The 25,549-nt window shown below is 36.4% G+C and overlaps 1 protein-coding gene across 1 annotated transcript in view; it reads right to left on the minus strand.

Moving 5' to 3' along the window:
* The window catches only part of LOC124408240 (neprilysin-1), a 47,047-nt gene that overhangs the window by 9,183 nt on the left and 12,315 nt on the right, over positions 1 to 25,549 (minus strand). The window contains exons 3-5 of the mRNA XM_046885015.1: positions 24,588 to 24,695; positions 12,182 to 12,393; positions 2,963 to 3,052 (exon numbers count right to left, since the gene is read on the minus strand). Of these exons, the coding sequence (XP_046740971.1) occupies positions 2,963 to 3,052; positions 12,182 to 12,393; positions 24,588 to 24,695 (410 nt within the window). The remainder of the gene's footprint in view (positions 1 to 2,962; positions 3,053 to 12,181; positions 12,394 to 24,587; positions 24,696 to 25,549) is intronic.

Below are 25,549 nucleotides of genomic sequence, written 5' to 3' on the forward strand. Positions count from 1 at the left end.
TTTCCTGAGGGAATGTATGGTAAGTAAAGCAATACGTCTGCAATGGGTCGCCGAGTTCAATGCATGTACCTACTTACTCTTGAAATTTCAACGAGATTGGCGTAGGTATAGAGAATAGTTGTACGCGGAATACGAGCTGAAGAGAGAAAAATAAAGAAGAAAGGAAACTTGTGGAAGAAAGCCGATTTGTACGTAGACATACGGCTCGTGGCTTTCTTCCTCGGATTCACACTCGAATTCAAAAACTCGCTCTGTTACACCTACAAAGTTAGAAAAAAAAAAAATGTCGCAGCAGATTAATTAAAATTTTTGGGTTAAATTAACGGTTTTTTCAATGTATTAAGGGTCCACATCCGAGTATAATATTCAAAAAATTGATTTTTCTTTTTTTTTTTTTTTTTCTCTCGTTTCCGAAAGTTTAAAGTATGAATAATATTGTATGTAAATTGCACGATGTGAATCACAATCAAAGTTGTCGCCGATTCGTCGAACTTTGAGCTCGATTATCTCGAAACTATGTTTCCGAGTCGATGTTTAGGATATCTCGAAAACGACGGGACTAATTTTTAGATAAAAAATCACAATAACTTGTATCGTATATACTCACAAAAATGTAAAAAAATAATTCAAAAATAAAGTAGACCAAAATTTTTTTTTTTTAACAGTGTATCACACGTATAACGTATAGGTACTATCTTCCGGCATAAAATATATGAAACGTCGTTTCTTTCTTATACATACATCCGCGGAAAAGGCTAGGGGACCAGGACGATTTTTTATATCACAAGGAACTTGATCTCTGCTTGATTGATGTTCGTTTATATAAATTCCGATAGAATGCGTACGTATATCTATATAATATATATGTATATATATATATATATATATACTTGTTATATGTATACATATATGTATAGCGATTCGGAATCCGTGACGATAGTCGTTTCTGAATATCCTTCTCCCGTATAACTACATAGATATATAAACACCTCGTGAGCTTTAATGGAAACATATCGAGTCGTTCAAATATCTAGGACACCGTTCCATTACCCGATCGGAAAATATGCTGTATTTTATGGAGAAGCATACATCCGACTTCGAAACGAACTCGATCGGCTTCTAAGGATCTTCGTTCGATTTTAAAAACGACTGACAGTTAATGAAAAAAGGTGGTGTGAAAAAGTTTTAATCGACAAGTATGTAATAACAAAAACAAAAAAACTAAAACCTCTGCTTGATGATTTAATTTTTCATTTTTTGCTTTTTCTTTGTTTTTTTTTTTTTTTTCGTTTTAAGTAACGCGGAGAAAAAAATATATTAATTACACCGTAAATTTTTTATTTCACGGGGTTACGAGGGTGAAATTTTATTCTCTAATCGGTACGAAGATCGTTACTTGGGAGAAAATAATCACCTCTGAGGGTTCAAAGAACAAGCATGCAGGCAGCAGCGAAGCAAAGGGAAATAAGGGAGAAGGAAAAGAAGAGAACCGCAAAAAGTGAGCAATTATGAAGAGCTAGATTGGAGCGTGTGTGGAATACGGTTGAGGGAAACGCGGGTTCGTTTGATCGCGTGTCGAGCTTGCATCTCGTCTTGCAGCCTGGATTCCAACGAGAATCAAAAAGGAAACTAAACTTAAATTCACCTGTTTATATATATATATATATGTATAAAAATGAAAAAAGGTCTTTTCCCTTTTTTTCGTAAATCTACTGGTTCAAAAGTTATTTAAGGTTAAAAATTAATTGTGTCAAATTTTACAATTTTTTTCATTTCCGCTATGAAATAATGATTGAAAAAGGAAAAAAAAAAATTTCCTGTGTTATTTAAACGGGAAATGGAAAATCGCTGACAGGCTCCTGTTAATATTAATATTAAGAGTTGAAACATTGACAGAATTTTAGTTTTTCCGTCATCTTGAACGATAATTTCACGGTGACTAACGAAAAAAAAAAAAATAGTCTCTTTTTTGACCCACCCTAATATACATATATACATACATCGTTAGTTATGTGTCGGTATAAAAACTAGAAAGGATATTATTTATTGCCAGCAACGTGTAGGGTCCTGGATTTATAGCTTAATATGTGGTAGAGATTTCTATGGAAAAAGGTTGAAGGCTAGAGGTGGAGGTTTGGCCAAAGGCCCAGTCTAGAGAAGAGTCTGATACCGAAATCGTAAAAATCTACGACAAATCCAAACTCGCGTGTAGTAAAGTACAAAAAAGAAGAAGAAGAAGAAACCGAAGAGTAGAATAAAAAAAATGGCAAATATGATTTACTATGAAAGTTATACATTCTTCTAATTTATAGAAATATTCATTTGTATAGATAAGTGTGCATTAGGGTGGCGCAAAAACACCAACAATTTTTTTCTTTTGAGTCTCGTGTGACAAAATGTTAGTTTTTGATGTTTTAAGAGCCCACTCCAAAGAACAGCTGGAAAAATTTTTTTTTAAGAGTTCACTCCAATTGTTTAAAAATGTCAAAAATCGTCAAAAAATTAAATTAAAAAAATTATATTTTCAGTATTGTGTTTGATTTTTGATTCATGTCGTGGTGTATTGTTATCGATTCTTTCTTACTAAATAGAAGAAAAAAAATGTATGAAATTTTAATACGAATATTAAAAGGTCGCTCGAAAAGATCTAAAGAAATGCACCAAAAAATTGAAAAAAAATTATGAGCGACCTTTCAAAATTCAAATTTTGAACTGAAACTTTCAGAAACTTATTTTTTTTTGTCTATAAAATTATACCGTAACGAGAAAAGAGATTTTAAAAAAATCGATTTTTGACGATTTCTGACGTTTTAAAAAATGTGGAGTGACCTGTAAAATTTTTTTTTTTTAACTGTTCTTTGAAGTGGGCTCTTAAAACATCGAAAACTAACATTTGGTCACACGAGACTCAAGAAAAAAAAAATAGTCGTTTTTTTAGCGCCACCCTAGTGTGCATCCTTACCTTTATAAACGTGTAGGCCTTACTCTCGACGCCGTTTTCACCTTGCATTTTCAGCTCGTCGCTCGGTAAGAAGCTGTCCTGTAGCCACTTCTGTAAGACGTATAAAATATTCGTTATAACCTGAAACAGGCGGAATATTCAAAGGGGTTGATTTATACGACGGAACGAAAGACCAAGTTTCAGGGCTATTATTAGGTCTACGGATAGTTTATGTCGAGGGTAAAAAAAAAACTGCCACAAAAGGGCCGAATGAAAAGTTAGACTTACCAAAAGAGAGAAAAAAGCAATGTCACAATTAATTAAGAAGTCTGGTTAGCCAGAAGCGATACTTTTTATTAATTTTAAGCTATGAAAAAAGAAAAAGAAAAAACGTCGTCGGTTCGTTTCGAATCGCTTCAAAATTATTAAAACTCTAATTTGTTGTTTTTTATTTTTGATTTTTGTTTTATGAAAATTCACTGAAACACTTTTATTAAAATCTGTATTTCACGGTTTATATCGCGTTACGATCAACAATTTTCGCGATATTGAATTGAATATGAAAATGAGAGAAAACCCGTTTTAGAAACTTTGTAGAGAAGGGTTTTCCGAAGAGAGAATAAATCCAACGAATCTACCAAATTTTTAACAAGTTTAAGACGATATAAAAAAAAAAAAAAAAAAAAAAACTATAATAATTTCGCGATAAGACGAATAAAATTATGCGGATATTTTCGCACAAGGAACTTGTGCTTAATCGGCGAAAAAAACTTCCCCCAAGGCCTAATTTCCTCCCCAGGATCGCGCATTGATTCCCGTTTCGTCGATTATGCTCGCGTCCGTACGTCGCGAAAGTTTTCACCCCGTGAAACCGCCCCCGGAATGAGGATGAATTTCCTTGGTGTCAGTAGCCGAGCTGATCTTGGCCCGAGGCCAGAAAACGACGCCCCATCCCAGGATTAAACCGGCTCCTGGATGTCCTGCGGCGCCAAATTCTAGCCCCCGGACGGCGACGGCGTTCCTCTCGTATATCTTATTTAGCAGAGGTCGTCCTGCAGCTATGACGCGGAATCGGGATAAACGCGCGACGCCCGATGCGAATTCTTAATTGTTTCACCCCCCCCCCCCCCCCCCCCCCCCCCCCCCGCAGTGTAGAAATTCGACTAGTCATACGGATCTGGAAATTTTTTCCGGATTTCAAAAGCTCCGAAAACACGCAATTCCTAATTTTTTGCTGACGAAAATTGAAGTGAAGAAATTAAATTTTCAAGATACATCGCAAAATATTCGGAATTAGATGCTTTCAAAGTTTTAAAAATTCGAAACTTCCATCCCAACCTCAGTTTTTCAGTGTTTTTTTTTTTTTTTTTTTTTTTTTTTCGTTTTGACAAAATACGTCATCAAATGCACTGACTTATTCGTTTAGCTGTTTCTGAAGAAAAAAAAAATTTACAGGACTGTGTTATAGTAAAAAAAAAAACGGGACACCGAAGTCAAAATGTATTAATCCATTAATCCATTGATCCATGTATTATCCAAACAGATCCAATGATAAAATAAATGATTGAAGAAAATTAATAACAATCGATTCGATTGGAAGAAATTATTCCAGACTGTACTGTAATAATATCAAAGACAAAAAACGAAACATTGCTTCGCAAGAAACAAAGTTTTTAAAAACTTGAAGCAAAAAAAAAACAAAAAAAAAAAAGTAATTAGGGGAGGGTGGGGCAAAGTGGGTCCCTTAAGAAAATAATTCCCAAAATCAGAATAAAATGTTTAGTTTTCATACGAACAATTATGTTTAATTGTTATCTAGCAGTCTCGAGAAAAAATAATCGTAAATTCAAATTCGGAAAATAATTTGACTTTGACGAGTTGAGAAAAAAAAAGCCCAACTTGAAACGTTTCGCGTTAAGAGCTGTGTGATTACTCGATTAAATGATTTCCGAATAATTGATATCTGATAAAAAGTTCAGCTGGTTAATTTTATCTATTGTTTAAAAAATTTCAGGGGACCACTTTGCCCCCAAATTTTTTAAGACATAAAAAATTTCAAGGTGCCCACTTTACTCCACCCTCCCATACTTTCCTAGAATCCTAGTAATAACAGTAAATGAATTTCTCTTTCTCTCAGCGCAGCGACATGTAAAATGATTTCATGTAATTTCCTCCTCATATAATCCGGAGGGATCGAATCACCTCAATAAATCAAATTACACAGGAAATCTATTTCCGTAGACATTCGGTCTTCCTGAAAGCAGGTAGGTATCAGAATTTATATGTCTACTCGTTACGTGCTATACGAAGCAACAAAATTCGAGCTCAGAAAGCAGGCAGGCAACGCAACGCGAGAAGCATCGATTCGTCGGTTCGCGTTTCACCCACTCTTTTTCTTTGTCTCTGTCTACGATTCATCCGCAGTGTTTAAATAGTGATTTTTTCTGCCCCCCCCCCCTCTCTCTCTCTCTCTCTCTCTCTCTTCGTTCCGTCGTTCTTTATTTTATCTGATCTATCCCACCCTCCTAGCTTTCATCGTTTCGTTCTTTTTTCATCCCTCTGTTTTTTCTCCTCTTTACCGCACTTTTTCTCCATTTCACCAACCGGCTGACAATGCTGTGCACAAAGCAAACCGCCTTCTATTTTTTAATCGGAAGTCAGCTGGCGGTGACTTCATTCATCATCGTTTAAGCGAGATGGAAAATTTCAATTAATTAACTGGCAAATAAATTCCATCCAGTTTGTCCTCTTCTCGTTCTCTCTGCGCATCTTATACTTCTATAAATTAACAAGTTTCTTAATTAATCATTCTGTTTTCTATTTTACAAATTGATGTCAAATTTTTTTCCACAAAATAACACAATAGAAGAAAGCCTCATTTTTTAACTCGCTTACTAGCTTCGATTATTTTTAAGCCTCCAATTTCTCTCTACATATTTCTTGACAGACTCTTCATCAAATTTGACACTAAATTTTTCGCCACCCTAATTTTCCCACGTCAGCATGACGTGATGGCGACCGTGCAGCTGATGTAGCCCGTGCAATATGAGTGAGTGTCGATTTGTCTTCTTTTTTTCTATTATTTTCCTCTTTTTCATTTTTTATTTTTATTATTTCTCTCTCCTTCGTCGCGATGACGCAGACAGGGAATTGAAAAATTACCCAAACGACCTTCGCCACTAAAATAGTCAATCTTCACCCCCCTCCCCCCCCTACCAGAGAAGCGTATTTTTCGATTTGAGACTCTGCGAGCTTCGCGGTTCATTTATATTCACTTATCTTTGATTGATCTCGCGAAGCAGATGAAGAACAAAAAAAAAATAAGAAATAAGAAATAATATATCGTGTAACGATGATGCAAACTCGATATACTTTCAATCCGAAAATAATTTCGCAGTACAGAATCGTAGAAATAAGAGTTCGAAGCACGAAATTGAGGTTAGGATCGCGTAACGTAAGTTTTGTCGCGACGGCGCATGCGCGAGAAGTATAAAAATGGTCTTTTCCGAACTCTGCGCATGCGCGTTTGCAGACTGACTCTACGGCCACAGAAACGAGTACTTTGTGCACGGAAAGGACGCAAGAGAAGACGCGTAAAACATACTCGCGTTACATAAAATCGATTTTACGATTATCTTCGTTGCCACTGCAGCCGAACAGCAATTTGATCAGTTTAGACGATATTTCTCCGTGACTATCAAATTAAACCGCAGGCAAATGTGCGGTGTAAAAAAAACAAAATGCGACGAAATCGGTTTTCACCAAGCTTACATCAAGCTCGGACAACCTTTTGTAAAAGTCTCTTCTACCTTTTGTCATAAAATGTGACGAAATTTTACAACCCCCAACAGTGAAGAATACTTTGCTGTTACGTCCGGTGCTAAATTATTATCCGTAACTTTCGAAATGGGTCGTCGAAATTATGGACGCAATGCAGAAAAGCGAGGAGTCTCTCCTACGTTATACGATGCACACCTCTACATATAAAACAGTATATATATATACATGAATATAAATCCATACATAAAGACTTTATGCCCGCCTTACATTACGTATAAGGTACATAATGCGGTTCGTATTATTATATTAACACACTTCAACAAAAAAAAAAAAAAAAAAAACGATTCTTTTTTTTTTTTCTTTTCTGTTTTCCGTCAACTTTGGTCTTTCGGAACGTAGAATTAACAAATACAATTATGATTGTATTAGATTCCATTCCAGTTGTTAATGTTATTGTAGTATTGCAAGCAGGGAAGATGTTTTTTTATTTTTTCTTTTATTGTCAAGCTGTGTAGTTTTTTTTTTTTTTTTTTTTTTTTTTAAACTTGGATATTAAAAAACAAAAAAAGAAAGAGAAGTAACTTTTCATCTAAATATTGCTTTTTTATGTCATGTATGAAAATTTCGATAAAACAAATAACTGGAGGCAATTTCGAAAAACTATGATTATTCGTATGAAATTTATTTTTACCGGTGCAATGAAAGACAAAAATATCGGTCGAAGATTTTCGTTCCTCTCTTTTTGTTTCTCTTTCTCCACGGTGTCGTATAATAAATATTATGAATAATTACGAATGAGAAATAGAGCGAAATTGGGAAAATAAAAAGGATGAGGGTGAACTTTGGGCACCAACTGCGTTTTTCAAATCGCCGTAGGGGATAAAAAAAAAAAGGTAGATAAAAATTTCCAAGGCATTATAATACATTTATAGAAACGTTCAGTTGTAAGAAAGTTGCGGAAAGTTTGGGAAGATTTTTTTTTATATATATACTTTCGCACTTGCAAAGCTGCAGCAAGTAAAAACGTCAAAGCATAAACACTAAAGTTGCGGAAAGTTTGGGAAGATTTTTTTTTATATATATACTTTCGCACTTGCAAAGCTGCAGGAAGTAAAAACGTCAAAGCATAAACACTAATCTAAGTAAGTAAATGTTAAGAACTGATATAATTAGGAGTATGTAACGAGATTCTTCGAAGTTCTACCTCGTTTCATGTGTGAAAAGTAAAGAAAGAAAGAAAGGAAAGGAAAGGAAAGGAAAGGAAAGGAAAGGAAAGAACAGGTGCAGGGTGACTTGAGAGAAAACTCGGTTGTGATTCTCGGACGGGATAAAAGCTCGAGATTTTATTACCAGCTGGGTTATACGAAAAGAGAGAGAGAGCGAGAGAGAGAGACAAATAGACATGGTTACATACAGAGTTTGTGCATAGTCTTGTTCACCGATCGATGCATCGCCTTTATGTTCCACACGTACACCATTGCAAGCACGTTATACAAGGTATAACTTGGTCAGGTATCGAAGGATTTATTGGCTCGAGGATAGAAGCTTTTCCCTAGCGAGGCTGAAGATCCTCAACCTTTTCTGCGGGGAGAGTCGAGGAGTCAAGAAGCTCGGAATCTCGGAATCTCGTGTTATATCTGGGATATTCTACCCCAACTCGACCAGTGTTAAGCTCCAACCATCTCAAAATCATTTCGTATTTTTTTTTCCAAGATTCTACTGGGTGAAAAATATGACTTGAATTTTTTTCAAATTTTTTTAACAATCCGTTTATTTTTTATATATATTTCAAGTAGATTGCGAATGAAAGTTTTTTTATAATTTGATAAAATTTGTCAATAATCCAGTGAATGACACAAAACACACCCCGTCAAGGAAAACGTGGGTCGAATTTTTTTTCTAGTTTTTTATCACCTAATTCGGAATTTTTTGAAATTTTGAAAACCCAAAATTATCTTTACTAACTACAGTGGCGCATCATCGAATTGGTGAAACCGAATATTTACAAGTAAATTGACTCGCTTTTGACTCTTACGATTTGATCCTGTGTTAATTTTGTGTTTAAAAATTTCAAAAATCCGATTTCAAAGAGATATAAGAAATGGAAAAAAAGTCCAGCCCGCGTTTTCTTTGAGGGGGGGTATTTTGTGTTTTTCGCTGGATTTTTGGAAATTTTTTCAGATTTTTAAAAACGCTCATTCGCAATCGACTTGAAATATTTATAAAAAATAAATGGCTGAGTAAGAAAATTTGGAAAAAATTCTAGTCGCGTTTTTCACCCAGTAGAATGTTAGAAAAAAATATGAAATGATTTTGAGATGGTCGGGACTTAACACCGGTCGAATTGGCGCGGAATGCCCCATCTATAGGACAGGCATACGTGCCGCGGGAGGGTCGAAAAGGACTGCGGACGTAAGGCGAGCTTTGAATTCACTCGAATAACGGAGGACGAAGTGAAGTGAATTCGCCGAGAATGGCAGTGTCCTGCAGCTAACTTCCTTAAACTTCCAAGATCGCCCGCAGCATCATCCCTCGCTGCGTTCTCCGTCGACCTCAGTTTTCCCAAAAGCTCTTTGGCAGACTTGAAGAGCAACTTGACACGCGATGCAGATCATGCGGGTGTGTGTTTGGGGAATAAATAGAAACACGTAATTGGAGAGGGGGTGGGGGTGAAATTCCGAATTTGAAAAGTTCCCAAAGCGTCAGATTCTCAATTTTTTCCGGAGAAAGTTGAAGGGCAGAAATGAAACCTTGACGAAACATCAAAATTTCGAAAAGAAAAAATTCCGGAAGAGGGTAACTTCGATAGGTGAGTGAAAATTCTGAAATTGCGAAAATGAGAAAATTTTAAGATCTGAAACATCGAAATTCCGAATGAATGAAATTACGGTGGCAAATCAAATCGACAAGATGGAATAAAAAATATGCGCTATGGGAAAACGATCTGGATGAGATAAGAAACGAGGGTGGAAAAGGAAGAAAAGAAAAAAAAAACATCCCACCGTACAACGCAAGCTACTCACGTCACCCCGATATTCGTACAGGGACCGAATGATTCCCGAATAAAAAAAAAAATCCGTTCGGAATTGAAAAATAGTTTTCTCTGTCATGTAACACTTCATTTTTCACCCATATCTGGATTACGTCATGGTTTCCGCGTAGATATATCTACACACACGCACACACACACAAATATATATACCTATATATTTATATATATATTAGGGTGGCGCAAAAGAACCGACTATTTTTTATTTTTGAGTCTCGTGTGACAAAATGTTAGTTTTTGATGTTTTAAGAGGCCACTCCAAAGGACAGTTTGAAAAAAAATTTTTAAGAGGTCGCTCCACATTTTTTAAAACGTCAGAAATCGTCGAAAATCGATTTTTTTTTTTTAATTTTTTTCTCGTTACGGTATAATTTTATAGACAAAAAAAAAATAAGTTTCCGAAAGTTTCAGTTCAAAATTTGAATTTTGAAAGGTCGCTCATAATTTTTTTTCAATTTTTTGGTGCATTTCTTTAGATCTTTTCGAGCGACCTTTTAATATTCATATTAAAATTTGATACATTTTTTTTTTTTCAATTTAGTAAGAAAGAATCGATAACAATACACCACGACATGAATTAAAAATCAAACAAAATATTGAAAATATAATTTTTTGACGATTTTTGATATTTAAAAAAATTTGGAGCGACCTGTTAAAATATTTTTTTTTCAGCTGTCCTTTGGAGTGGGCTCTTAAAAGATCAAAAACTAACATTTTGTCACACGAGACTCAAAAAAAAAAAAATAGTTGGTTTTTTTGCGCCACCCTAATATACATATATACAATATATAAAATACTGCAAACACAGATCCACGTTCCGCATATTGCCGGGGTTGAAGAAGAAGAGGGAGAAGAGAAAGAGAAAAAAACAAATGTATATTCTCATGCTCCTTCGTCCGTAACCCTGAACGGGCTTTTCGTTCTACTATATTGTGTAGCACCATATATGTATACATAGGAATATATACACGATATACATATTGTATAATACAAGCAGCGATACTCTTTTAGATTTATCTTCGAGCCTGAAGCCGATTGTCATTATTTTTTCCTTTTCCTCTTGCCTTCCTTTCCGCTTCCACGCCGTTTTTATTTTCTTCTCTATTTTCTTTTTTGTTTTTCATTTTTTTTTGTTCATCCATGTTTTTTCTTTATTTCTCTCATGAACAATAACGTGAGAGCTTTTTTTGTTTTGTTTTTTATCAAACACACACTTGTCACATCTCATCTCACGCCAGGCGAAGCACATGATTATCATTGTTGTTTGATAAACAATTGAATTAATTCACCATGCGAGTTATTCCCGGTTGTATGTACACCTACACTTTGTCTGTCTCTAATCGGGAGAGAAATTATTCTCTCTGTGTAGAGACGGCATGAGGCATTTGTGACGTACGGAATCCGTTTTAAATTTCATTTGTTTAATTTCATTTTTCCATATTTTCTTCCGTCTCTTTCTTTGTTCAAAATACTCGTTGTTCGAAACGTTTATATTCTAGAATTATTCACGCTAAACGATCTGAGAAAGAAAATAAGGAAAACTGAAACCTTTGAAGAAGAGCTTGAAAATCATTATGCTAAAGTTATATTCTGTAACGACAGTTTAAACGGCTCATCAGACTCGAACGTTTTGCGCGAAAGCTCGATCTTTATTCTTTTACAACTGCGCAATTTCAAACCCCCTTGCTTGAATCACATCGAAAATCGCTCGCCACAAAGTAGGATTCACTAAACCGGAGGATCTGCACTAATTTACTCGAAAGCCGCACGAGATTCGCGAATTGCGAGGCCACTCGTTCTGGAAACTTTGCAGATACTTATATACCACTAATTAGCCTGCTGTGGCTCGGGGTTAATGGAAACTGAAAACGTAAAATAAAATTTGAAAACGATGTTACCTTCAACTTGCTTATTATCCGTAAATATTACCTTGGAATTATGCGAACTGCAAGCTGCAAAGTACGGAATCGCAAATTCCACTTTATCCAATAATTAATTAACGCCAATTAAGCTTACTCGTAATGTTCAAAGAAGATCATCAAAGTCTTTCGTTTCTTTGGTGTTTAAGACAAGTTTTTATCCTCAAAATCTAAAAAAAAACTCGCGCCTGTGGCGTCATCTGGCGTTTCGATATTTCGTTACATAACCTATAAAGTTTCGAAAAGTAACTTCCTAAAAACTTCCAAAACAAATTTCAAGACATTATTCACAACGAATTTTGTCGCTGGGGTCCAAACGACCCCAGTGTGTCAAGTACGTGATTCAACAGAAGTGTTTCTGGTACATTTTCAACAACAATAAAAAAAAAATAATAATAATAATTTTACATTCAAAAAATTTTTTAACGTTCTATTCAGAACGATTCGAAATAAAAACTTGACGTTTGTAGTTTTCAATCTTTCCGATCTTACCTGCCGTTCGTAGAAGGTGTTCACCTCGGATTTTGTCGGGAGATCGAGAAACACGGCGCGTCTTGTGTGATCGTAAGGCTCAACGTCTACGTAAACATCGAACAAGGGCGCCCCGTTGACCCTCAGGAGGGATGCGACCAGAGGTGTGATGTCGGAGGGTGCCATTCTACGGGGTGGAATGTAACCCCCGAGTTCGTCGAGGAGTTCATACACTGGAACAGAAATTTTTTTTTCGAAAAAACAACTTTTAAAAATTGACCAACGTATCGATTTTCATTGTTATTAATCGTAATGTTATTAAATATCTTCTAAGGAATTCTAGGGTTGTTCACATAAAATTTCTGTGTTTCGGTTTTTTTTTTCTGTTAATTCCTCTTTATCATCGAAATTCGTACAGATTTTTTGTTAAACTTTTCATCATAATAGACTCAAGAAAACAAAACAAAAGAAGTTATTATTCAGTGATATAAAACTGGTTATATAATCGTCCCAATTTATTTATTTATTTTTGTTTTTTGGGGGGGATTTTGGTGATACAAAAATGGTTTACAATAGAGATTCGATCTTTCGAAAGAATGTGGTGAAAGTAAAATGAAAAAAGAATTTCAATCACAGCCGGAATGATTAATAATAACTCGAGTGAAAAATTTTTGACCCCCAGCGTGAAAAATTAGAAATTGAAACTTTGTCGAAATAACGATCAAAGTTATTATTGCAGTATACGTATAGTGTTATATATATACCCTCGGTTTGGGGGATCCTCGAGGGTTGTTCAATACCCCGAAATGGCTGGCAGGGGTAGAGAAATCCAGGAATATCTGAGTATCTGAGTATCTGAGTATCTGAGTATCTGCGTAATCGGCTCTGGGAAGTCTAGTATAAATCGGGGAAGTGGGTGGTGGTGGTGAGTTAGGGAGGGTGAGGGTGAGGGTGGTTAAATTTCTACGGGGATCGACCCGCTTTCAGACTTTCCACCCTGCACCAACGAGCACAGCGTCCCTGATGCCGCCTAAGCGACTCGCATCGATTAAATAATGATCCTAATGACCTGGGTAACTACGTTCGCTGTACAATCTATACGTACGTACTATATAGATACGTATAACCAGAGCTGAAACACACGGGTCTAAAAAGGCCAAGGCTGTCATGTGATCACGGATTTAAATGCGACTCGAGAACCACGAAGGACGCTTTTCAGGCACCCCACGACGATTCCCGGGCAGTAAGGATTGCCTTACAGTCCTTATCACGCTTCGGCGGATACTCAAACACCTGGATAATCATCCTGAACCCCCTTGATCACCGTATGTTTTTTGTGTTTACTGTAAAGCCTCGCTTCTGTCTATTCGAAATTATGATAGTAAAGAAAAAAAAAAAACAAAGGACAAAGGTTTCTTTTTTTTTTTTTTTTTTTTTTTAGTAATTAGTTAGTTCGAATAATCGGTAGTTCGAATTTGATCGTCTTTTAAACTGTCCGTTTCCTTTCAAAAATTGCAAGACGTATTGAAAAATCGTGTGTAAAGAAAAATTGTAAAATAAAATAAATAATTCGAGGTGCATTTTTTTTTTTTTCTGATTTTCAGTTAAAATTTATACCTTAAAAATAATACTCAGCTTGGGGAACAATTATTCATGTACCTATATTATTCAATACCGATTCAAGGAAGTATTTTTCTACAATGTCAAAATCAGATTTCATTAGTGACTTGTTTTTTTTTTTTTTTTATTTATTTATTTTTTTTTTTTTTCAATATATATACGTATATTAAACGATATAAACACGTTTTTCCGGCTTTCCTCGATTACAAAAACAGAAAAGCTCCATCAATCCTCATCCGAGTATTACAACAGCAGACACGAAGGACCGTATATTTTCATTAACGAGTGGAGGGAAGTTTTTTCCGGGATGAAAATAAAAATATAAAATAAAAAAGAAAACAGGAAAAAGAAACAGAGCATCTCAGGAGAATTACATTAGATATCTTCACCCTGCTGAGTGACTTCTTCTCGCATAGGACCGCGGCTACGTTATTTACCGTTGAAAAAACGTCACCGTTCCACATAAAAAGTATACGAAGAATACGCGTATGCGGGGAAGGAAAAGGACCAGGCATAATACAAGGATATACATATATGTATTTATATATATAATATTTAGTAGAGGAAGCTTTACAGGCTTCTGAGTAAGAAAAAAAAAAAAAAAAATTACAACCAACATTTTTGGGACTGGAAGATACGGCGAATATCTTTTTTTGTTTTTATTTTTACGTTTTTTTTGCTTTTTCTTTCACGGGGCTTCGGACGTCTGTACGGTGGTTGTAGGGGATGGTCGCGTATGAAGAGTAACGGGGTTGGGTGGGGGGGGGGGGGAGGAGGCTGCGGTACCGGAGGGAGTGATGAAAACAAACTGGGAGCGATTCAGCAAGGAGGCAAAAAGTTCGTTTTTCATGAATCATGAGATTACTCCTGCATGCCGTTACTAAAAACTCAGAGTTCAAAACGGTTGCGAGTATCGCGCAAGATTAAACTTCCACCACCACCACCACCACCACTTCCACTCATTTCTATACTTGTTTTCCTTTTCCTAGATTGTAATTGAATAAATTCGACCTCCTTCAATCCAGATTAAATTTATAGGCATGCGTAGATTGAAATTTTGCTTTTATATCTGCTTGAGCCGAATCAACTTCGCTTTGTTAATTACTTTTATTTTAAGAAGGAAAAACTCTCTCTCTCTCTCTCTCTCTCATTTTTCTATTTTTTCTCTTTGAAACTACTAATTTTTCAGCTTAATAATAATAAAAATCTTTGATAATAAACATAATCCTTCAAGATCGCAAACGGAATCCTTTGCAAAACTCCTTCAAGTCTTTGAACTTCTATCCTGTATGAAAACAGTGAAAACCTCCAAAAAATGGTAAACCAGCGAGTGAGGGGGGGAGGGGGGGGGGGGGGGGGGGGCAGAATTCGGAAGAAAGTTTTCTCAGAAATTTTAGCAGTATATCAGCATGGCCGTGAAAGTTTTCTTGACAAACATCCGAAATCTTGCAGACGACAAAGGACTTGAGGATTTTTTTTTTTATATGTCAAAGGTGAAAAACAGGAATGTGACGGTTGAATCGAGCTTAGAAGTGAGATATCCAAGAAAACTGTTCTGACCTTTCCCATATCCTTCCAAACCAATCCTTCCAAAACCAATGAGAAAAAAAAAAGTCCAAAGCGAAGGTGAAATACTAAATTCTGATGGTTTGCAAAATATTTTTCAGATTTTATTGCAGTGCAGACGAATTTTCGAAGGAAGAAAGATTTTATTTGCAGAAATATTTTCACACGAATATTTATTTTTGATATTCGCAATTTTTTTTTTTTTTTTTTTTATACTCTTCGGTGGAAACTCATAACGATACAAAGTTCAACGATAAGAATTAAAAGGGAGTAAAAGATAAGAAAATAGGAAAAAAAAACCACGAGCAAAAACAAAGAAGAAAATTGCAGAAAATGGTGGGTAACGTGTTTAGATAATCGGTTTGCCGAGCTAAATCGTGCGCGATGAAAAGTGTACAAGGAAAGATTGAGAAATTTCACCTGCACGCACGCACGTATAATATTCATGGAGAATATAATAATAATAATGATAATAATAATAATGATAATAGGCGTGTGCAAATGGTGGAAGTATAAGTAATAATAATTATTGTTAAGAGTTGACAGCACCCGGTGAAGGACGGTTGCGTGAATCTCTTATTCAAACTTATATATGCATGTATATGAGGCATTCCAAGTGAAAACGAGGAGTCATTTCCCTCAGGTTATCAGATCCTTGCATAAATTTTTTTCTTTTCGCATTGATTCCACGTGAAAGAAAGTCTGATTTTTTTAAAGAATTCTTGTCGCTACACCTTCAGGTAGTACGGCGATCGTTTTTGTGTAAAAACGGGATAACAGAAAAAAAAAAAATTCTGTTTAGTTTCTAAAATTAGGCTTCTTTAAAGTGGAATCAATGCAAAAAAAAAAGTTATGCAAGGAAATGACTCCTGGATTTCACTTCGAATGCCCCATACATGTATATATATATTCACCTTACAGGCGTAATATTAATTACGTAGGTAGGAAGTGAGAAATGTGGGTCAGATTAACAGTTAGAAATGATTCTTATCCCACGTTAGCCGGTAGCCATTGCACGAAAGCCTTAACCTTCGAAAGAAAGCTGCAAGTTCTTGTTGTTGTTCTTTCTCGGTTGATCGTTGATTTTGCTAAGCTGCACGAACGTTAACTCGCGAAACTGCGATATACACGTTATATATATATAATATATATGTACATATAGTTAACTAATTCGGTAAACTTTTGATAAATTAATCTGATATATTATATTTTATTCATTTGAACTTTTCGCCCATTTTTCGTCGACCTTTCACCATTTCTCTGTTTAAGTTTGGTAAAATTTTAAAAAGTGATAAAGAAAAAAACACAAACTTCATGCCACAATAATTGTTTACCAAATATAATAATATCGTTATTATTACATCGTAAGTACAATTTGGTGGGCAAAAAACAAATCGAACATCTTTTGTCGGACAATAATGAAAGGAAAAGTATTCTGCAAAAGAATCTGAGCGATTTACTAGTAAGGGCTTACATTGTTACACATATATGTAAAAAAAAAAACAAAAAAACTATATCCGCAAGTATATATGCGAGAAGTGAAGTGCAGAGAGCAGAGGCGGTAAATTGCGGATGGAAATGGCGTGGCCTTGGATGTGCAGAGCTAGGCGGATGTCAGAGAATGCAAATCACCGAGATAAAAAGGCTCCCACTCACCCCCCGACGTCCCCTTTTACCCCACCACTTCCGCTCTTTTATCCCACTCCAAAATTCGCTCTATCCTGCCTCGATCCCCTCGGCCTCGTGACTCTAGATTTGATGTGCGGTGGCAGGGTATCGACGATAGAAACGAGTATCAGAGAGGGAGAGAGGGGTTGGACTTTTGTTTGAAATTTTAATTGAACTTTCAGAGAAATCTGGCTCTCAATATCGCCAGTGGCGTTTCGTGCCAATCGGGGGTTAATTTTAAACCGCTGCGAACTGGGAAAATCGCGCGTTTATGCTTCTTTTCTGCAAGTAAAATGGACAGTTTTGCGAAAAAAATTTACACCCCGAAGTATAATTGTCAGAATGGTTTTACACGTGCGAAGGAATTTTTTTTTTTCTCCTTTTCTCGTGACGGTTTTGAAAAATTTAAAACACAGGGAATTTCGACGGTTGAAATAATTTTTCATAATCTCAAATTGGAACACTTTTTTGGGAGACGGGGAATTGAAAATGTCGAAACCACGTTTCAGGGGAGGTTTTTCAAGGCATCTGCAGAGCGCCTTGGCATCACTCAGTTGGCGGGAATAAATCTACGCGAGTCAGGATAAGCCGGATTGGCGGCGAGTCACGTAGCCATGAGTTTTCGCATTTACACATTTTCGTCATCCCTCAAAGAAGAAGGATGAAAAGTTTGAAAAATGACTACTGCATGACGGCGATTTTGTCGTTCAGAAACTTCCCGTTCTTATGCCTTTAGGTAGGTACTATGCATAGAATATGCGGGCGAAATCTTGAATAAGGCATAACGAGAAAGTTTCGCATTGGGAACGGAAAAAACTGCCCCCGCGAGATTTTAGTCTGTGACTAATTTACGCCCTCGGAGCCACCACGTCGCATTTTTTACACACACACCTGCGCAATGTGGTGCTTCGGGGAGCGATATGGGAATTTATTTCATTGTCTTTGAAACGGGGAATCGCTTCAACTGATCCTTGATTGGCGTTCGAGATGAAAATAAGACGATTCGCATAAAACATGATCTAGACAAGATAAGAAATATGGTTTCTTGTTCATGAATCTTTGCGTAACTGTTACAAGATTATTCACATTTTTATCTAGATAATGTTGATGTTCAGGATAAAAACGATAGTTTATTGATATCACCGAAAAACGAAAATCGATGATCCTAAGAAATATTTCACGTCTTCAAAATACATCATACACAGTGTAAATTTTTTGATACAGTAAAATATTTCTTTCGGATCAAGTTAAAATTTTGTTCAATGAGTCAAAAAATGCTTATTCGACTCAAACAGTCGCTCATTTTTTCAGTACAACAAATTCCTGCTGAGATTTCAACATTTTAGTTCGCTCGAAACGCCGCGGGCAGATGACATACGGGGTCAGAAGGGCTTATCTTCATGCAAGTTTAGAAATTATGCAAACACGTATTATCCCCATGATTAGGTAAGAGATGAGGTTATTATATCCGAAATGATCATAATCCTGGATAAATTTATTTGCACAGATAACCCACAACATTGCACGAAGGATCGAGGGTACACGGGAGTCAAAAGGGCTCAACTCCACGCAAGTTTAAAAATTATGCAAAGACGTATTATCTCTGCGATCAGGTAACACATAAGGTTTTATATTCAAAATGATCATTATTCTGGATAAAATTATATCTACAGATAACCCACAACATTGCTCGAAAGGCGGAGGGCAGATGGCACGGTGGTCAGAAGGGCTCAACTCCACGCAAGTTTATAACTTATGCAAACAGGAAGGAAGGAAAATCGATTAGCCTCGGCAGCGTCCCGACACCCACCTCGACCACCCCCGCCGATCAAGGACCCGTTTGTTTCCTTTTCTCCCCATTTCATCCCCTTACACCCCGTGTTATTTCCGTACCACCCAAAAACGGCTACGGGCATGAGTGGCCCGGGTTTATTTATTGTCCTTTTTATAAATTTTCGCGTTTTATCTTTATGTACGGTAATGCCTATATATATTGACACATATGTATATATATACAGCCTGTATTTTAGGTACATCCATACACTCGGGTTCCAGTATAATTACACAGCGACTCGAATTCTCCGTTGCCAAAACACGCGAAAATATCATCGGTTATATACCCTCACCGACTGTCAGCGTACGCTGAATTTTATTCGTTTCTATATGTATATGTATACTAGTTTCTGGACCCTGCGCCAAGTTGGTTTCACGAATTAGGTATTTCAGGGTGAACTTCCTACGCTATATAATTATTGATAACCTCGAATCGAACGATTTGAAACGTCCTTTCTCGCCAAAACCATCATGCCCGTGTATATATAATGGGAAATCAAATTAGCCAATTATTTATTATGGATTTGCCGGCTATAGATTTATTTGATCAACGGACGAAAATTTCACTCAACTTCTAAAAATTGTTTTCATCATTCGTATTATGTCTAATTATCGATCGTCGATAGAAATCTAACGTTTATTTCTTAACCCAACTTGGAATTGTTTTTTTTTTTTTTGTATTATTTAGAACAACGTAGATTTATACATAAGATTTTCGATTACAGATAATAAAATGAAAATGCAGTCTTTTTGAACAGCAAGAATGCCTGCACACCGTAATAATGTGTAAAATTTTACTTTTTCAAACTCGCGACTAATTTTTATTTTATTTTCTACTTTCCTTGCAGGAAGCGAGTAAAAATTGTTTACGGAAATTCGTGTGATTCATTTCAATATCATTTCATTAATTTATTTTTTTGTGGCGGAGATGAGGGGAGGGGGTTATCGAATATTTCTTATCCGTTGGTTCGTCTCCATCCCCCTCACTCGCTGTTTATACACCATATATACGAGTACATAATTATACATCATTTGCTCAAGCATTGACCGTAGTCGAAACTCTAAACTGTACACTCGATATTATAGCGTTTCGAGGGTTGCGAAGAGCTTGGTACGTGAAGCTCTCTCAAGTTCGCGTTTCGGGGGATGAAATGAGAGTGAGGGAGGAGGGTCTCGGTGCAATCGTTAACGGGCGAGTAACATGCCGAGTCTTTGTCCGTTATTCTCCACTTTCATCCCTTGTTTCTCACCCCCCACTCCTTTCATCCTCCTTCGCTTTTTTATTTTTTCCCCAGGCCGAGCTGCAGTATAAAATATAAGTAACGCATCTCGTGCATCGCCTCGAGCATTTCAACCCCCACGAGCTCGAAACCAAGTCCAAACGTCTCTCCCCCTGCAGGGAGACAGGTTTTTGCCCCCCTCGCCCGGTAAACGGGCGTAAAACGAAAAGGCCGGAGTTCACCGCCACGGGTCGGCAATGAATATTCAAAGCTTTTAAAGGGGCGGAAAACTCGGAGCTAAAGCTCGACGGACAAACGGAGTACAAACCAGAGTCGCCACTTTCCGGCGAATATATTTAAGGGGGGGGGGGGGGGGGGGGGGGATTAGAAGGGGGTCGACGTTGTCCGCGGGAATATGGGAAAGGCGATTCGGATGTCGGTACGCAAGATAGGGAAAAGAAAAAGATGAGGGGATTTTCATCTCCCGCGATTCTCACCCTTATGCCAAAATATTTCCCCTCCACCCTTCGACCGCCGTTGACAATTAGACAGTATTCAGCCCCCGAACGATTTTGCATTTCCACACCACTTGCAGTCGAGTCACGTCGAGGATCTCCGATGAACGCTGAGATGACGACGGAGTCTTCGGGGTATCGTCCACTTTTATCACGTACTTTAGAAATACGTATAATCTCGCGGTTAAAGTCAGGGGTGAAAAATTTGGAAAGCCATGAAAATGCGCTAAAGTTAATCGAGGTGAATAATTTTCACCAAAAAAATAACCTGCGCGAGTCTTCTCGATCAGAGGGGATGAAATTCATTATTTCATATTTTAATGCAGTGGGTATAGTTGTTCGGTAAACAGTTGATAATAAAATTTAAAAAAAAACCATCAAAGTTATACAGAATTTTTGTTAACCAACTTTAAAGAGTTTAAAAACGAAAAAACGTATCAGATTTAATTTGCATCGTATTATTCGCATTTGCTGGAAATTTATGCTGCATGCATTGTCCGACAAATTTTTACAAACAATTCGTTTGCGGTATTAAAAGAATATTGAAAAAAAAACACAAACAATGGATTATCATACAGCTGATTGTTGTATTTAAAATTTCGTAGTTATCAAACAATTTCCTCTCTTTACTAATAAACGTCACTTTTACTATCCATACGTTGTTATTGTTTATACCTATGTTAGAGAGTTCTAATTAACTGTTCAACTCTGACTAAATACGGCCAACTTAACGGATCCTTAAACACAATTACCGCAAGGTATCTCCGTAGGAGTGTTTCCTGCCTGCCGGATAGCGCGTTGCAGAGTTTGGCAAAGTGTCAGGCGGGAATGCAAAGCAAACTGTGAGGCAAACTTGCAGACGTTAGCGAATTCGCACATTTCGTATCTGCTCGTGTCCACGCCGAGTACGTAAAGATAACGCTTAAATAAACTCAAATAATTTCGTTACAAAAATCTACCCACTTCGGCTCTAAGCTGGAAAATTTTTATATCTGATACATGATTTTTCAGAATTTTCACAGTTATTTCAAATTGTGTCGATCAATAAGCTGGTTTTAAAAAATTGTAGAAAATTCGAAGCATGTCGAAAAAATCTTAAAAAAAAAAAAAAAAAAAAAACTCGTCGCAGATAAAAAATAAACCAAGCTTCAACTCTCTCGTTGTCTAAATATTTTATCGTCAAAACGAGCAGCAGATTCTCCGTTGCTCGCCGTTCATTTAGGCATAAAAAAGCCACCGTACGTTGGTTTTACTCGAGCAGCTCTACAGCCGTATTTGCAAGTTTAATTACTGCGGATATTTCAGGTGTAGGATTGTGTGTATGTATATATATATGTATACGAATTTTACATACATATGGAGAAATAGTATCATCTATATACCCACATTTAAAACCGAAAAAGGGTATAACAAATATTTGGAACGTGTAACGAGAGAAATAAATTGTGTTTGTTTTTCGTTTTCTGCTTCTGCTTCAGTTATTGTATAGTAAAACCAGCCGTTATTCTCGTATTTTAGTCTGATGCAAGTTTCATCTTGTGAGAACAGAAGTATGGAATTGGAAGAATTCGTACAACAAATAGCAAGAGGAAGAAAAACAAAAAAGAAAAGAGAGAAAGAAAAAAAACCGTCGAAAAACATTTCAAATTTGAATTAATTACATCAAACTGTATGTATGTATGTATTTTTTTTAATGGAAAATAAAAGTCATGCGATGTATATAAAAAAGAAAAAAAAAAAAAAATACTGTCAGAAAAATCCTTTATCTCTTTATACGTCCGTGTAACCAAGGATCAGAATAACAATGATATTATTTGTAACAATAAAAATAGATACGCGTGTGAATTACATGTACATATAAAGTACAATGAAGATCGCGGCTATTATATCCTGACGTTAATAAACCTCGTATACCTACCGCAATACCGCGGTTCGATATTCAAAGTATTGACAGTTACGTAGATGCAAGGGTATGTATATACGTACATACATACGTACACATCTATATGTACAATGTACATAACTGACAGAGAATGATTACACAGTGCGGAACTAGGCGGGTTCTCTGGTTCTCTCTATTGTTAGGAAATATACAGCGCGGCCTTTCTGCAGGGGCGGTTTATCCAACGCCACGTCTGCATTATGCGTTACAGATAGGTGTGTGAGATATACCCTGTGTCCATGGGGAAAGTGCGCACCGTATGCGCGTGCATCAAGTCGTTCGAATTTTATGGGTCGACAGTTACCGTCTGATTGAGCAGCTGACGCAACACCAATCGTGACTTCCAGAAAATATCCCTAGGAGCCCACCGTTAAAGCTGTAAGAAAACATCCCTAGGAGGCCACCGTTAGTTTTGAGAAAATGTCCCCGAAGAGTCCACTCTTAGCTATCAGAAAATGTCCCTAGCAGCCCACCGTTAGCTGTAAGAAAATGTCCCTAGAAGCCCATCGTTAGATGTGGGCTTCTAGGGACATTTTCTGACAGTGAAACTTCGTATACAGGGGATTTTGAGGACGCTAATAACGAATCTGACATTAGATACTGAAAATGCAAAAAATGTAGGTCGCCATATTAAATCTACCACCTTGGATGAATTTTGAAAATCCAATTCCAGATTAGTTATCAGCGCTCTCAAAAACCACGTGGTATTGATATTCAAGAAAAAAAATTTGAAAAGTGTGGTCAAAAATGAATTTCTCCATAAACATCACTTTTTGATTTTTCACCTTCATAAATTTTTTTCAACTTACGAATAATTGTAAAAGATGCCGATTAAAGAGGGAAAACAACTGGGGACAAAGAAATGAAGAATAAAAAGAGTAAGATACAAGCAAAAAGGCTTTCACTTAATATTAGGCAATTCTCCTCCTTTTCCTGTAAATCTGCGGGCGAAAATGTTTTTTCTGCGAACCACAATTTTCCTTATTTGTTTTATTTATTTTTTCTCTATACTCTTTTCTTATCTACGGAAATCTTGGACCATCTATGAATAATTGATCGCCTTAGGGTGAGCTGGACCTTTTTTTTTTTTCTATTTATTATTCTTCTTCTTGTTTTAGGAGAAAAACGAAGTCCCGGAACATATTGCGCCAGCTGTAGCATATATTGTATACATAAATGTAAAATATTTATATAATATGAATGAATTCGCTCGCCCGGCTTTCTCTCACAGTTTCCTACGCAGTCGATATACAGACACTCTTGATACATAAAATTTTGATTAAAGGATCGCGATGAAAGAAAAGAATGATCGAGTTTCAAAATTGAACGATAAATAATCTCTCTTTCGAACATGAAATTTTGATTTCAATTATTTTTTTGTTTTCTTTTTTTTTTTTTTTTTGTTTTTCGGTCTCTCACAAGGACTAGATACTCGTTAGAATTTAATTTCCAAACTTTACTGACCTAAATCGCAGCTTTCGATGCTTCGTTTTTAACCATTCATCTCACGTTCATCTCAACTTTTTCGCCAATTCGGCCGAAGGAGCGGAAACAAAAGTCGTCGAAACTTCTGCGATTTTATTCTTCCTTTCTACGCTAGTATGCAGAGAGAAAGAGAAGAAAGAAAGGCACTGCATGCCCACTGGGTGGGCCAAAGAAAAAAAAACGGGACTGATTTAAAACGCGAATAAAATCAAAACGCGTTCACCAATTTCCGATAACTTGATTTTGCTTGAAACTGATAAAATAAATTAGTCATTTAATTGTAATTTTACATGTAAATTAATTTCAACATTCTTTAATATTCATTTTTTTCACTCTCCGAGCATTTTTTTCAAAATCTGTTGTTTTTCAAGAGCGCGTATCTCGACAACGAATAAAGATTTTCCAGAATTCCAAACGCGAAATGAATTTCGAGGACAAAAAAAAAGTCTTCGAAAATCGATCGACGCGTTTGGATTTTATTCACGTTTCAAATCGGACTCGGTATTTTTTTTTTTTTTTTTTTCCTTTTTTTCGACCAACCATCTACAAATATAAAAGCGCTTTTCGTGTATACTCACTCGGTGTGAAGTTTGCCGGACGTTTCTTGAAGTCGACGCAGCTTTTGTAAAACTCTCCCAATTTGTAGAAAGCTCCAGTCATCCGGCCGCTAGTGTTGGCTAGAATATCTGAAACACGGGATGCAAACGACGATAAGAAAACTCTGATGAAAGGAAAGTCATCGAGCTTAATAGCTGCGAGTTTTACTTTTATTTTCCCTGCGTTCCTGAATGTCGATCTTCACTCTTCTCGATTCGAGAAAAGTCATCAATCTATTCCAAAAATCGTTTTTCTCCATCGTAAAGTGAAATCAAACGGATTTTTTAAAACGAACATATCTAATCGTAATAATCTAATTACGGTTGGGCCAAAAAAATGACTACTTTTTTTATTTTTGTTTTCGACAGTCACCACAAAAATATTGTTAATATATCAATATTAATTCCATTTCCAGTTTAAATAACACAAGAAATTGTTTTGTTTTTTTCCTATTTTGGAATTTTATTACTCAATATTTAATTGTTTCTGAAGTGTATCTAGTGGTAAAAAGAATAAAGAAAGAAAAAAATTGAGAAAAATCGATGTCGACTTTCGGTCCGCAAGCGATATTCCTCAAATTTGTTAGCGCAGAAAAATCGTGTTAATCGCTGAACAGGGATGATAAAATTATCGTTCAATATTCCCATGCGGTTCGAGTCTCAACCATTATTTTTTCCCAAGCATTTTGGCTTGCAAAGGGGGTGGAATAATATTCCTCTAGCTGTAAAGAAGGGAGGGAATCGCCAGACGACGCGACTAACGCAACGGCATAGAAACTGAGTTGTTGTATCGATTCAAGTGAATTATTTATAGACAAGCTACTCTAACGTTCACGTACATCCGGTGAGTACACGTCATGTGTAGTAACACGATGTTATATCTAAATGCTCAGAGAGTTTCCTCTTCATCCACCTCGCGAAACCCTCCCTCTGCATTACTTCGT

The sequence above is a fragment of the Diprion similis genome, chromosome 7 (genome assembly GCF_021155765.1).
Source record: "Diprion similis isolate iyDipSimi1 chromosome 7, iyDipSimi1.1, whole genome shotgun sequence".
Lineage (NCBI taxonomy): Eukaryota > Metazoa > Arthropoda > Insecta > Hymenoptera > Diprionidae > Diprion > Diprion similis.